General features: G+C 41.4%; 1 protein-coding gene across 1 annotated transcript in view; it reads right to left on the reverse strand.

The window, feature by feature from the left end:
• The window catches only part of Lrpprc (leucine rich pentatricopeptide repeat containing), an 82,765-nt gene that overhangs the window by 65,554 nt on the left and 1,256 nt on the right, over window positions 1-15,955 (reverse strand). Inside the window, exons 2-3 of the mRNA XM_051175193.1 lie at window positions 4,686-4,879; window positions 3,380-3,502 (exon numbers count right to left, since the gene is read on the reverse strand). Of these exons, the coding sequence (XP_051031150.1) occupies window positions 3,380-3,502; window positions 4,686-4,879 (317 nt within the window). The remainder of the gene's footprint in view (window positions 1-3,379; window positions 3,503-4,685; window positions 4,880-15,955) is intronic.

Here is a 15,955-nt window from a genome sequence, read left to right on the forward strand (position 1 = left end):
ATTGTTTTAGGATCTGCTACCTAGACCAAGCTAGCATCAAATTCTATAGCGATCCTTCTGGCCATGTTGATCAAATGCTGGGATTATAGGCATCACCACCAAAGGGGTCTAATGACTTCAGGACTGTAACATTTTAAATATGGCTTTATAGGGAGCTATGTGTAGTCATACCTGTAACACGATTATGCAGCAAGGTTACCATAGAATGTCTTAAAACCTATTTTTTTAGAAGCATCAAAACTTATTTAAAAAATCAACTCAAGGGATGGAAAAGATGGTTCTCTCAGTCAACTTTTTGCTACACAAAAATGAAGAGCTGGGGGAAATCTCTAGGTGTATCTATGCGGGAATTACTTTACTTAGATTAACTGATGTGGAAGACCCACTCATTGTAGGTGGCATCATTCCCTAGGCTGGGAATTGGGCTGTATAAAAGAAAGAAGTACAACATGCTAACTATGAAAACAATGTGACCAGCTCCCTCTGGAACCTACTGTCTTAATTACCCAGAAATGATAGACTTTACTCTGAGACTGTGAGCCAAAATAAATAAAATACAGTGATTTATGTCAGGATATTTTATCACAGCAAAAGAAAATTTAACTAAACTACCAGCAGAGACAGGAAATCCCTGGGGCTTTGCTAGCCAGGTCGTCAAACACAATGAGTCAGATTACATGATAGACCCTGTCTTAGGAAAATGTGGGTGGTACATGAGATATTCTACAGTGCCCTTTGACCTCCATATGTATGTGTACAAATGTGCCCTGCACATTCATGTGCAACACCACCAGGTATATCATTTTTCAAAATGTTATCTTAAAATTTTGTGTTAAACTTAGATTTTACTGCCCCCTCACAGAACAGAAATGGGTAGCTGGGAAGGACCTGCTAGAATCTTTCACTATGAACCTGATTGCGTCATTTGACTTCTGTACTGTTAATATTTCCCACTTAATGAAGCAGAAATCTGTAAATAAGAGTCACACTGACAGTCTACACCAGGCTTGTGGAGCCATTCCCTTGACAAGTGTCTCTCTCTCCCGTGTTACTGTAACAAAGCATCCCAAAGTCCTTTCTCAGAAAGACTGCAACAGCAAGGAAAACCCTCAGACAAAAGGACAACCAAGAGCAATATACTTGAAGTACTGGCATTCCTGCCAGATGTGGATGGTTCTATTTTAGAGTATCATCATTTTTGCGAATACTTCTCCCATTTTAGCATGCTTTTTAATTGTACAGCTATAGACACAGCCTTCTGTGTTGGGGAAAACCGAGACCTTGCCCATGCTAGTCCTCTTTTCCTGCTCTTTTTTGTTTGTTGTTCATTTGTTTAGAAAGGGTGTCTCCCTGTCTGGCCTCAAACTACAGAGATCCACCTGACTCTGACTCTCCAGTGCAGTGATTAAAGGCGTGAACAGCCCTAAACACAGACGAGCACCACCGAATGGACTCAACAGATTGTATTTATATAATCATGTATGTGTGTGACAATTAAGTGAAGAAAAAGATGCTATGTACTGAAGGGACTATAACACAGGAGGAGCTGGAGAAAGCGGGAAGAATAATGCAAATACAGTACTTATATAAAATTCTCAAAAACATTTTTAAACTTCTCATTTTTATTCTTAATTCATTACCACCTTTTTGCTGCTTTTGTACTTAAAATCCTTTCCCACTGGGAAATCCAATATATACATAAGTATATTTTAATTTTTAAATAAATAAACGAAAGCTATGAGATCATTCTTCATTCTATAGATTTTTCGTACAGCTACATCATAAGGCTAGTCCAGACATCTTACATGTTTGTCAGTGTCCCTCACTGGATTCCATAAATAGAAAAGTTGTGGGTGTCTCTTTAGTATATGCAGCTACTTGCTGTGAGCTGACTTTGCAGGGCTCTACAGACAGACCAACACTATGACCACCTAAAAGCTGACAATGCCTCTGCTGCCGCTGGCTTTAGAGTTTAACTTGTTGAAGAAACATCCTTCCACTCTTCTTTTTATTTAGACAGAAAAGAGGAGATGATGGGAGATGTCATTCTATAAATATGTTTCTCATACTGGTTAATGAACAAAGCACTGTTGGCCAATAGGAAAGCAAGGTAGGCGGAACTAGGAGACAAGGAGGATTCAAGGAGGTAGGAAGGAGGAGTCAGCATAGAGAGACTGGAGAGAGCAGAGGTCCTACCCCACTCTCTGGTAAGATGAGATCACATGGAAGTACTTACATGAATAGAAATGGGTTAATAAAGACAGAGCTAGCCGATAAGAAACTAGTACCTGGCCAACAGCATTATATCAAATACAGGTGTCTGTGTGTTATTTGGGGCTGGCCCAGCTCTGGGCCCAGGTCGGCAGGAAAAAACCTTACCCCTTACAAAGGAGTTTAAAGAACAATAATGAATGCCAGGTATCAAGTGGTCTATTAAATTATTTTATTTTTTAATACTAAAGATCTATGGTTCAAAAATTTTTACTTTTGGAATTTTTTATTTTAATTTTCTTCTTTTAGACAAGAATCTCACTATGTAGACCAGGCTGGACTCAAACTTAATGGAACGCTGCCTGCCTCTGTCTCCCAAGTGCTGGGATTAAGGGCATGTGCCTCCATGATCCAGCTGCCTTAAAGTTTTAAAGTATTAAAAAAAAAAAAATTCACTTAGCCAGGTGTGGTGGCATACACCATGAATCTCAACACTAGAGAGGAACTCTCTGTGAGCAAGTTCTAGATTAGTCAGGCCCACGTGGTAGAACCCTGTCTTAACATCAACAGCAAATGTTTTGAGTAAAAATTACACCCAGTGTTTGTCATCCTTCCAGACCAGAAATATTCCAATATAGTGGGTACACAGGAAAACCGCATCACTTATAGATGGATGGCACACTATGTACACTGGTCAGCATCTTAATTTTTATGTCTGTTTGGTCAATGTGAGATTCATGACACTCTAGCAGAGAAATCTCCATAATTTATTTACCTGATCCCCAGGCACTAGGCTTGAGTCCAGTCTCCACTATTATAATAAGCTACAGTAGAATACTCTTGTATGTGATTATATCTGTAACTAAAGTCTAACAATACTATTTACTATAGGTTGCATTACAATTGACAGCCCAAATGTCTGTTTTTTCGCTTAAAAGTCCAATTCATGAGATGAAAACTATTTTACTCTTAATGCCCCTAGATGTCACTATAACTCACCAAATAAACACTGCTGAAATAGTATTGAATCAAAAAGTCCTATGATAAAATAAGACTATAATAATTATGTGAAGACTACTTTTGGTGGAACAGAAAAAAAAAAAAAAAAAACAAAAACAAAAACAAAAAACTACACTTTTACCCACATCATGTACTGAAACAATCATACCTAATTTCTCAAGTTTGTCCCATATCTTATGAGCAAACTCTGTCCTTTCTGCAAGACTCAACTCAGGCAAGAGCGAACCACAGCTGCGCAGCAAGAGCAAGGCCTGGTTGCCACCTGGGCTCCCTGTGGAAACACAGTTAAGAGGGTGTAGGTAACAGGACCAACAATATGGAGGCAAACATTAAACTTCTCTGAAGCTTATAAATTACTTGAAAATCTTCAGGCTTTTCAAAGAGATCAAGAAACATATCCATTCATGATCCACAAGCCCCACCCCAGGCCCCCCAGCAGCTCACCAAAGATGAGAAGGCACCCAAACACTACCCATACACAGCACGGCTAGACATCACCCCTGAAATCTTTACAGTCTTCTGCTTTAAGAAAGTGAAGTTATGAAACGTACTAGTGGGTCCAAGGAGAATCTGATTGCTAAGCAGTGCCTGCTACAGTTCAAAGGCTATGCCTCTCAGTAGCTTATGGGACCAACACAGAGCAAACAATGAACTCACATTATCATGTTCAGCTTCATCTCCATGTCTCTTAGAGCCGACTTTAAGATAACACAAAAATAAACACATATTGTATAACTCCATCTAGAAGTACATCCAGAGCGAGTAAGTAAAGGGGCAGAGAATACACTTGTGGATGCCTAGGACTGGAAAGGATGGGGAGGAGTTGGGGAGGGTGACTAGGGGTGACAATGAAAAGCTCTATAATTAATTGTGGTGATGGTTGAACCACTCTGAGTAGATCAGAAAGGTACGGTCTTTTAATGCAGATGACTCAGCGTCAGGGAACTTTTTGTTACACCTTATCATTGGAGGCCCTGCTCCCTAACAGAATGGATACCCACAAATAGGGAGAATCTTCTTAAAATACACACAGAATTGTACAGTTAGTATGTTTACTTTTGTGTTTGTCAGGAGAAGGGGGAAGAGCCTGGGAATGGAAGGCCTGTAGCTCTTGTCCGACTATCCAAGACCTAAGAAAGTGATCTGCCTGCTCAGAGGCAGACTGGGTCAGAGGGAAACGGCTATCAGTGGTCACCGCAGGAAAACCTGGTTCCTTCTACCACAGTTTACCACTGAAAGCAACTCTAGAAACCAAGGGACAAAAATGGTTGTTTTTATTTGCTGACTCTGAAATGAATCTAAACGAAATATTTCCAAGTCACTCCAAACTCTGCCTGGATGAACTGGAAGGCCAGGAGGATTGTGGTCACAGTTGACAGTATCAAACGCTCCCACAGTGAGCTTCCATACACTAGTTTAAAACTTCAACTTCCTACAGAGACACTCTGAAATACCTGAGCGACATGTGCTCTCAAAGACTTTCTGCAGAAGTCCCTTGGTGATGCGACCCGTTCTTCGGACAGAATTATCCAGTCTCATCAGAGCCCAATCGAACTGGCTGTTATTCCTTCTCACAGGAGCGGGCTCTTCTTGAAGATCCCTCTTTTCAGCAGCAATGGCATATAACCTGGCTTGGCTCAGTGGCTCGCTATGAAATGAAATACAATTAGAAATAAACTAAATTGCTATTTAGTCAGGGTATCGTTTGTGCGAAGATTATACCAAGTTCTGGCAGTCACTAAATACCTAATATTTCAACGCAATAGCAAAAGTACTCAGAGAAATAGAAACTGGAAACAAATTTAAGTTTTGACTTTTGTTTTACATGTGCGCACACACGTGTGCGCATGCTAAATTCTAATTGATTCTGCATGTATTGATAACCTTCAACATGAAATCATTTCAAACTAAAGAGCCAAATTATGTTTCCTTAATGAAGGAAACTGAAACACTTCTTGTTTGTATAAAAAAGACAAAAGGCCAAGGAGTGCTCCAAACTCAAAAACTACCTTCAAGGTTTTGTTTTAGCATGAGCTTACTATGAACTTAATTTTTTAACCTAGAAAAAGAAGTTAATTCCAAGTTAAGGCTATGCATTTACTTTACAGGCTCATTCAAGCCCACATCATTTCCAGTCTACCTAAATAGACAGAAGCCCCTCAATTCCACAGCCTTGCATTTGTCAACACAATACCTGAATACTTCCCTAACTCTTTAAAATAGGAACTGTTAAAAATAAAACTGTACTTCTTAAAACTGCACTTCTGGACTTAAGCAGTATTAATTTTAAAGATGTCAGGTAAGAAATTAGTTAGGACCAGAATAATATATGTTTCTACAGAATAAATAACCTTTTTTTTTTCTTTGTTTTTTGAAACAGGATCTCATTTAGTTAAGCTGGCTTGGAACTTCCTATGGAACCAATAATGACTTTGAACTTCTAATTCTCCTGCCTTCAGCTCTGCTGGCATGTCAGGCCTGTGCCACGGACTATGCAGTACGAGGACAGGACCTTTGCTAATCAAGCACCAGGACAAACAACTCTTTAAATCAATATTTTAACAATACAGTCTAATATACAACTCAACTTTTAAACTGTGCAAAAGTATTTCATACTATAGGAATAATTACTGTACTTGATTTACAAATATCAGACTTAAAAATTAAAACTTACATGTCAAAGGCTTTCTCTCAATTCATGTATCCCACTTTTAGCATATTTAATTCTTAGGGATCTATCCCAAATATCTTAATTTCAATTGCCACTAAGTTATACTAAGCATTATATTTAAAAATATTAATTCAGAAAATGCCTTGAGGATGACAACCACATTTTCTGGCATACAACCCTTTTACCACTCAGTGGTGAGCTTAAAAATAAAACTATAGGAGCTAAGTATGTAACTGAGTGATGGAGCATGGACTTAGCATGAAAAAGATATGGGGCTTGATCTCAGCTCCCCCAAAAGCCACTTTTCCTATGTTATTAGCCAGCCACAAACTGACTGTGTATATGAAGTGGCAGCCAAAGCTCTGTCACACGGAAATGCAAACCAGAGTGTATAATTGATACTGGAGTAGAAACTATACCTTGGTGACCAGAACAAATCATAATCACTCAGCCATCAAAAACAGAAATAAATCAGAAACTATGGTGGGGGAGTAGGGACACTACCAAATAAGATGATATCCTCTGTGTGTGTGTGTGTGTGTGTGTGTGTGTGTGTGTGTGAGAGAGAGAGAGAGAGAGAACACATGTGCGTTCACACACACGCTTGCATGTATAGACTGCTGTTTGTTAAGTGAGCAGAATTACTTAAATGATAGGTTATCTTTCACACACCAGAGAAGATGCATGTTTCCTCCTATTTATCAAAAGTCTCAATGATCATTTCATTTATTTCTTACTGTGATAATCATCAAAAACTATGTCCTTAGTGTGTGGTAAAGAGAGCAGCAGTGTTTAACTCGGAATAATGAGCAAAAATTCATATTAATGCAAAACTTTTTGAGCAGTTAAAGTGAACTCACTAACTTGTACACAATCCAAATCTGATGACTACTAAAAAGCACACACACTTTCTTTAATGGAGCTTTAAGTGCTAGTGTACATTAATAACACAGTCCAGAGAGTCCAGAATTGACACCCCCCCCCCCGTTCATTTTCTCTTACAAGGCTGGTGACTAAACCAGGGCCTCTCACATGCAAAGCAAATGTTCTACCCTGACCTAAACCTAGAAGTCAGCTCTGACAAACCTAGAAGGAACAGGAGCTTTAGGTCACAAGCAAGAGGCATGCTGTGCCAGAAAGGAGAGGGACATGCCCATGGTTGGCCAAGTTGGGTCCACATAAGTTAGGAGCCCACAAAACAGGCCTGTACAAACTGGAGTGTCCTGCCCCCAAATTCTAATGCCCCAAATGATGGGACCATAGAAGGAAACTTGTCTCATCTCATGCAGCTATCACCGATAACAGCTTCCTCGTTTTAAGTTACACACCTCATTTTACCCTGAGACTCTGGTACACTACACTCACATTCCAGTTACCCATGGATTTTTCTGTCTTTTTATTTTTAAACAATACTAATAATGTGGCAGTGTCAACATTTTTGGTACCAGATGATAAACTTGAACCACTCAATCACGTCTAAACCTGCACCATTTTTTGAAGCATTCAGAAAAGTACAGCTCACGCACATACACCTTCCTCTCCAATTTCCCCATACACCAAGCCACATTAGTGTCCTGTGTTTGTTAGAATAACAAACAAACCAGTGTTAACTGGTACCTCCCTGTCTGGGCCGATTTTATGTCAACATGACACAAGTGAGCCATCAGAGAGGAGGGAGCTTCAATAGAGCAAATGCCTCCATAAGATCAAGCTATAAGAAAGCCTGTGGGGCATTTTCTTAATGTGACTGAAGTTAATGGACTCAGCCCACTGTGGGTGGTACCACCCCGGGCTGCTGGGTCTGGGTTCTATAAGAGAGTAGGCTGAGCAAGCCATGGGAGCAAGCCAATAAGCAGCACCTCTCCATGGCCTCTGCATCAGCTCCTGCCTCCAGGTTCCTGCCCTGATTGAGTTCCTGTCTTGATTTCCTTCAATAATGGACTACAATGCGAAAATGTAAGCCAAACAAACCCTGTCTTCCCCAACTTGCTTTTGTCATGGTGTTCTACTAGTAACCCTGACTAAGAAACGCTAGCTGACACTGGCAACTGTGTAACAGATTCCTACACTGGCAAACACAGTAGGTAGCCATTGTCCCAGGAGCTTACAGAATGATGTCACTGTGTCCTGTGTCCCACCCCATCATTGCTCTGGGTTTCTTCCTAATCCATGGCAAATGCAGGTCATTCTACACTCCTTCAGTGGTCTTGTCCAGGCTGTCACACAACTGCACAGTAACATGTAGCCATTTTAGAATGGCTTCTTTCATCTTGGAATAAACATCTCATTCTTCTGTGTCTTTTCACAGTATGAGAGTTCATTTTTTTTATAGATGTATAATATTTCATAGTGTGAGTAAATTTACTTTAACTCAGCTATTGAGGGTTATCTTGGTTTTTATCAATGCATGCAATTTTTGTGAGGAGGTAAGTGCTGATCTCATTTGGGTAAATACTTGGCTATGAAACTAGCTTTCAAAATAGCTATGAAATGTGTGTTCCTACAGCAGTGAATGAGGGCTGTTTATATCACTGATGGCATTTAGTTTTCAGTGTTTTAAGTAACCATTCTTCCAGGAGAGATAGCTCATCAGTGTTTTGATTTACAATTTGTTAATGACCCATTTTTCACACTCACATGAAGTCTGTCTTCTCTAGTGAAGTTCAGAATTTCTGCCCAATTATAACCTGGGTCATATATACTCTCTAACCATAGATTTTTTTTTTTTTTTAATGATCACCATGCTTTTGTTTCAAATAAACTCTTTACTCAAATGTTACTCTTTTCTTTAACTGAATATGCACCAAGCTGTTCACACATTCTTTCAACTCTTCTCCTCTGCTTTATGACTTGGTTTAAAGTCACTTTGGTGCTATCAGGGTTAAAGATAAGGATAGGAATATAGAACAAAAAAGTGAATAGCTACCTTTAAATCCATGCTAAGTAGTAGTAAATTATTACAATAGCTCCACCTTACACATGAGTAAACTGACAAGTATTCCCCAAATCACAGAAAAAACTAGTTAAAGATGTGACAACAGAACCAATATGTGCATTTGGGGTGTTCCCTTGGATACAAGCCCCATGTGTCACAAGAACATCAAAGACATCTCACCCGGCTGCAATGCAGAGCCACACTGAGAAGTGGTCAAAATTAAACCTAGATACGAACAACTAGGTAACAGGGAGCCTCCAATACAATGAAGCAAGTAGTTTAAGTCTTATAAGCACTATGGATTCTGGGGCCCCAAAGCTGGGAAAAAACAATGTTTTTTCTACACCTTAATAAATTACTCAGTCTCAGATGCTCTTAGATTAGCCCGAGAAGTCTCCATGCCTAAACCTTAAGAGGATGGAACAAAAGAGATGGTTTTAGTGATCAAAGCACAGGCTGCTCTTCCAGGACCCAGGTTCAGTTCCCAGCACCCACATGGCAGCTCACAGCCAGCTGTGACTCCAGCTCCTGGCCTCCATGGGCACCAGGCACTCATGTGGTATCCAGGTATATCTGTGGGAAAACACTCACACAAACAAAACTAAACAAATATTTTTTAACTAAGAGGGCACACTTTCAGGCACGATGGTTTTGACACTGCATTTAGGCAAGTTTTTTCCATTTCTGTAGGTTTACTTTTTGAAGATAAATAATAATAATAACTATCACATCTAGCTCTTATTAACATTTTTGCATATTTGCATAAGCAAAATAAAGTTATAAAAAATGTTAGTTTAAGAGCTTGAGAGATGGCTCAGTGGTTAAAAGCACTGGCTGCTCTTCAAGATCTGAGTTCAATCCCTAGCACACACAGGGAACTATCCAGTTCCAGGGGATCTGAAGGCCTCTTCTGGTTTCCATGGGCACTATATGCACATGGTGAACACACACACACACACACACACACAGGCAAAACATACATATAAAAACTTTTTAAATGTCAGTTAAAATCTAAGACCAATAAAAAAAAATTAAAGGTTTAAATAGTAAGTACTCAGAATGGGCCTAATGACAAGTAAGAATCTGCAGGCAGAACACAATCAACACTCCACGCCTGGACAACAGTGACAAAGTGCCCTTCCGGTCTGGCAAGTGAGTTTAGCAAACATAATCAGCCACAGCATCTCCTACAGCATCACCTCTCCTCAGAATGTCAGAAGAAATCTGAACACCATTTTTAGACCCGTTCAAACCTAAGCTGCACTGCACTGCAAAAGCTGTGTAACCGAGAGACTCATCAGCCTTCCTAAGCGTTAGATTCTTCACTGGGACAAAAATGTCTGCCTAGAGCTGTCAACGCAGCTCAGTGATAACACCCTGCCCAACCCCAAGAAGACCCAGGGCTAACCACAGTCTACACTGTGAAAATGTAGGAGAATGGGGGTGGGGGGATGGGGGTGTGGGTGGGGTGGCGGGCAGCTTCTAACCCTAATAAAACAATACTCAACAAGTAATAGCCCTCTACCCCAACTTAGTTTTTCAAGACAGGGTCTCTCTGTTTAACAAACTAGCTGTCTTAGAACTAGCTCTGTAGACAAGGCTGGCCTTGAATTCAGAGATTTAACTGTCTCTGCCTCCTGAGTGCTGGGTTAAAGGCATGTGCCACCACAACCATCTGCCAAGTAATAGCTCTCTTATTATGAAAAACACTCAGTAAATTTGTGGTTTAAAAAAAAAAAACTTTTGTAAAATTAAGTTATAATACTATAAAACCACGATTCTCCAAACTCTTGCCAAACTCAGCTCTCTCCCAACATGGTTTCATATGTGAAGTCTAGGAACCTTGTAGCAGAAAAGCACTAGCAGCCCTTTTGAACTTGCTCCCAGCTGCCGTCCTGAAGCAATAATTCTTCTCAGTCTAGACCTCCCCTCTATATCAGGCTTCTCCATTCCAAAGGGCTGTTTTCCCATCTTAGTGATAGAAGTGCTGGAGAATGCACTAACCAGATTTGGCCCTATGGTGTGAAATGAAGCAAGATTCCCCCCCCCCCCCACCCAGAATCTATACAATTAGAAGGGCATGAACTAGATTCTAAAGATCTCCTCCAGGTCTTATATCATTACATGCTTATTGGCCTTTAATTCTTAAATTCATAACACATCATTGTTGCGTTTTAAGAAACATGTTTTTATGGAGCTAAAAGCACTGCTCAGCCACAAAGAGCCACATACTGCTCTTGCAGAGCACCCTCGTTTGCTTCCCAGCATCCATGTCAGAAGGCTCTCATGGTAACTCCAACTCCGGATTATCTGACACCTTCTTCTGGCCTATGCACACACCTGTACTCGTGTGTACGCAAGATACACATTATTAAGAATAAAATCTTGGGCTGGAGACATGGCTCAAAGGTTAAGAGCACTGGTTGCTCTTCCAGAGGTCTTGAGTTCAATTCCCAACAACCATATGATGGTTCACAACCTTCTATAATGAGTTCTGGCATAAGTGCAAGAACACTCTGTACATAATAAATAAATCTTTAAAAGAATCTTTAAACTCTTTTTGAAATGCATTTTCTATCTATAAGCCATCCCCTTCAGCATCTAAAACACATTCAAGACTATCTCAGTAGCACAATCTGAGAAGCTTCCGTTTCCCAACTTAGATTATCAGCCCAGAGAACGAGCTGTGATTACTACACATGCAAAGAGGCCTGGCTGGATGAAGATTTGTGTTAATGGGACCCTTGCTTGTTCACAGCTCTAACACTCTCACCAGCTTGCTGTTCTCTCTCCGGGAAAGGAAGATCTTCAGTTCCAAGCCACCAATCGAGACCCCAGTCTGCAGTAGTAACACCATTTCTAACCGGTCATACTGGCTTTTTCTCATAGTCTATAAATAAATTTTGTCAAGATCCATCATATTCAAAATCCTCCTCTAGGTCGAGGTCCTACCGAAATCAGCCATGGAGCTTGTGGTACCAGATTTCACCAGATCACAAGATCAAAGTGTGCCTTCCAAGTCCATGGACTTCTTTAACACTGAATGCACAGCACATGTTGTCTTGAAAGAGGTGGCTCACTCTTGGGTCTGGGAGGCGCTCAATGACCAAAGCACTTTGCCTCCAAGTCTGACTTGAGTTCTCCCTGGATTCAAACAGTGGAAGGTGAGAAGAGCCTCGGGAAGTTGTCCTCTAACTTCATATGTGCACTGTGGCATATGCACCTACACACATAAGAAAGAAACATACAGGCACCTATGCACACACGCACACACACGGGTGGTTGGTCTGAAAACAAATGTGACTGCCCTTCTCTGTGAAATACCAATAAAGTATCATCTTATAAGCATGGAACATCAACAAATGGACTGTCACAGCTTTCTACTACTCACAAACTTATACACAGGGGGGCAGAGGCTTGGGTTTTACAGGCCTAAAGGGTTCAGACTCTAAGAGATTTCCAAATGTCATGTAAAAAGGGAAAGTTCTCTTTTCATCCAATGACAACGCTCATAGAGACCAGTAATCTTCAACTTTAGGCCAGCCACACCGTTAATCCAGATCTACGTTCACACAGACTTAGTTTATCATTCTTCTGAAACATGAGGATTTATCATTCTTCTGAAACATGAGGAAACATCAGGAGATACATAAGCAGCTTCAGAAAAAAACAGGAGACAGGAAAGCCACCCCCTTACCCTCCTCATGGAGAAGGTAAGGAAGGGCCAGAAGAATTATTAAAAGGGAAACTGAAGAGCAAGACCCAAGAATACAGGGATGCACATCTCTGGATGCTTTGATTTTGAAAACAGATCAAGAGATGCTAATAATTCTCACTCAATAATGCTATTAATCCACTCAGACACAGCAGAGCTGGAAAACAAGAACAAGGTGAGCATAGAGAACCACACTCCAGCCCAGAGGGACCAAGTGCCTCTAATCTTCATCTCATGTATCCCTCTCTCAATGTCTGCGGCATTCCCTGATTTGTTCAACAAATATTTGACCCCTACTCCATGAACAAAGTAGACATCCAGGGAGGCAAAACAGTAAGATAAAGTCCTCGCCTTTAGGGAACAATGTGTTTACAGTGTCACAGGTAATAGCATCTGGGGAACAGGGCTGCTGGCATTTCACTCATACAGGAGCTGAGAAGACATCAATGGACTCATGGAAGCAGCAGCTGAAAAAGCTATCAGGGGGAGCGGATGTCTCAGTAGAAAAACGAAACCACAAAGGCAGAAAGATATGCACCTTGGCCCAGTGGGCCCCCCTGACTCAGCCCCATAGCACCTCTATTATTTGGAGGCTTGCCCTGACTCAGCCCCACAGCACCCCTATTATCTGGAAGCTTGAAAAGACAGTCTCAGCACCCCTATTATCTGGAAGCTTGAAAAGACAGTCTCAGTCCTGACCAGAGCTTCACAATCAGACTATGCCCTTTCAAGATTCCTAGGGAAATAAGTGCCTGCTGTCTGCTGTAGTTTTTACAGCTTGCCATGGAAAGACAAAAGAGGTGAGGCATCCCATTTCCAAGGCACCCATGAAGGTACCAGGCAGGGCCTTACCCTGGAAACATCAGGAGTCAGAGTGCTTAATTGTGAACCAGAAACAGAAATGACACAAGTTTATCAGGAACTCTAGAGAAAGGATGATGGTGGCGAAGAGATGGGGTATCCGCTCCAGACAAAGCAGAACTCCAGGATTTCATCACTTGTTGATGAAGGGAGACAAGGAGCTGTTGGGGGGGGGGGAGAGTAAATATAAATACATGTGGGCCCTTTCTTATTAAAAGAAAGAGCCAATGCTCAGCACAGGCTTGGGAGAAAAGTCGAGTTCCATTCAAGATGTGTTGGGTCTAAAGTACCTGTAGCTCAGCAAGAGGGAGCTATCCAACTGACAGTCCACATCCAGGAGAAGCAATGCAGCTACCAGTGCTAGAGAGGCAAGCAGTGTCTTAGACACTGAGAACAAAAGTGTCATCTACAAGGAGAAGGCACAAAGTGAGAAGCTGTAAGCCACCTGCAGGAAAGCCTCTAAGTGCAAGTGCATCTAACACATGACAGCAAAGCCTCCAAGGGTGTGTGCATCTAATATATCAGCATGGAGACAAGCACTAGGGAGGCAGGTTAAAAAAAAATCCTGAGGCACAAGAAGCTGACAGTGCCATCCCAGCACCAGGAAGGGACATCATGGAAAAGAAAGCAGAAGAAAGTAATGCCAGAGATTCGGGCCCAGAACACAGATGTGGCGATTGTGACGTCTTCTGTAAAAATGAAGAGCAGTCAATATATGGCCACATATTCATAAATGACTGGAAAGATACACTGGCGGTACACCAATGGCTCTCTCTCTCTGAGTGATAGTTAAGGAAGACTTTTGGTGTTTTCCCTCTGTAATTTAGTTATTGCTCAAGGAACATGAGTTTTACAGCTTAAAAAATTAATGGGGCTGGAGAGGTGGCTTAGCAGTCAAGAATGCTCCCTGTTCTTCCACAGGACCCAAGTTCAGTTCCCACCACCCAACCCAGACAGTCATAACTACATGTAACTCCAGGGGCTCTGACACATTCTTCTGGCCTCAGAAGGTAACACACACAACACACACACACACACACACACCAAAAAGATTTAAAACAAAAGAAAAACAAAACCGTAAAGAATCTAGGCATATGACACACACATTTAATTTCAGCACTCGGGACTCGGGAGGCAGAGGCAGGAAGTTCTCTGTGACTTTGAGGTCAGCCTGGGCTACATACATTCTGTCTCAAAAAAACAAAGTAGTAACACATTGATGGCCTCAGCCAGGGGAATGAGAACAAAGTAGAAGAATAAATGAAAAATGAACAAAGGAGACAGGAGACCATGGGCAAGAAAGAGACTGATTGGGAAGCTTCTAGAAAAAATAGAGCCGAGAGAAGGTTATATTTTTCAGATAACAAAGCTCTAGGCAGGCTCAGAAGTTGTGGGCTAGCCAGGCGGTGGCAGCACATGCCTTTAATCCCAGCACTCTGGAGGTAGAAGCAGGTGGAGCTCTGTGAGTTCAAGGCCAAACTGGTCTACAGAGTGAGTTCCAGGACACAGCCAGGGAATACACAGAGAAACCCTGACTGGGAAAACCAAAAGACGCAGTAGGACGGGAGACTGTAGAGAAAGGTGTTCAAAGTCCAGGGAAAGAAAGCAAATATTTTATTTATTGCCTACTGAGACCTGAGCATGTGGCTCTGTGAAAGAGGCCAGCACTCTGCTCAAACAGCTACTTTTTACAACAGAAACAGAGAATAAGTAGAGACACAGGTGAGTCCTGCCATTGACAAGACTCAGATTCAGTGATGTCACTACTTACTTTTATGTATCTTGTGTGTGCATACATGTGGAAGTCAGGGGACAAGTTACAGGAGCCTTTCTCTCCTTCCGTGTAGATATGGGGATCAAACTGAGGTCAAACAGGGGTCACCAGGCATGCAGGCAAAGTGCCTTTTCTAATGAGCCACCTTGCCGGCCCACAACATCATTTTTTTGAATCAAGTTAAAACAAAGCTTCTTTCTATAGAGACACCTGAGTCCTGAATGACAAAATTTTTACAACAAAGGCATCTGGCACCTCTCCCTTACAGACAAGACAGGGTTCAGAGAAGCAAGTGAAAGGTCTAAGATGATCCAGCAAAGAAATGGAACCCAGATCTGACATCCAGACCAAAAGCCTGGCACTAAAATCTGTTCAATGTTTCCCAAACACAACGGCATCACAATCAACAACAGCACTGCCACACTGGCCCCTGGCCTAACGTTAAGGACTAGAGAGCCTTGGTTCTCAACCTTCCTGATGCTGTGACCCTTTAATACAGTTCCTTGTGTTGTGGTGACACTCAACCATAGCACTATTTAATTGCTACTTCATAACTGTAATTTTGCTACTGTTATGAACTGTAATGTAAATACCTAATATGCAGGATATCTGACGTGTAACACCAAATGGGTCTTGGCCCACAGGTTGAGGACCCCTGGACTAAAGGAATGTAAGAGGGACTGGCACTACTCTCCCAAAAGAAATGAAAGCTAAGCAATGAGGAGAAGTGGAAAAACAGAGACATGACTGCTACAGGTTCACTGTTCA

Source organism: Phodopus roborovskii, unplaced genomic scaffold (assembly GCF_943737965.1).
Source record: "Phodopus roborovskii unplaced genomic scaffold, PHOROB, whole genome shotgun sequence".
NCBI classification, from domain to species: Eukaryota; Metazoa; Chordata; class Mammalia; order Rodentia; family Cricetidae; genus Phodopus; species Phodopus roborovskii.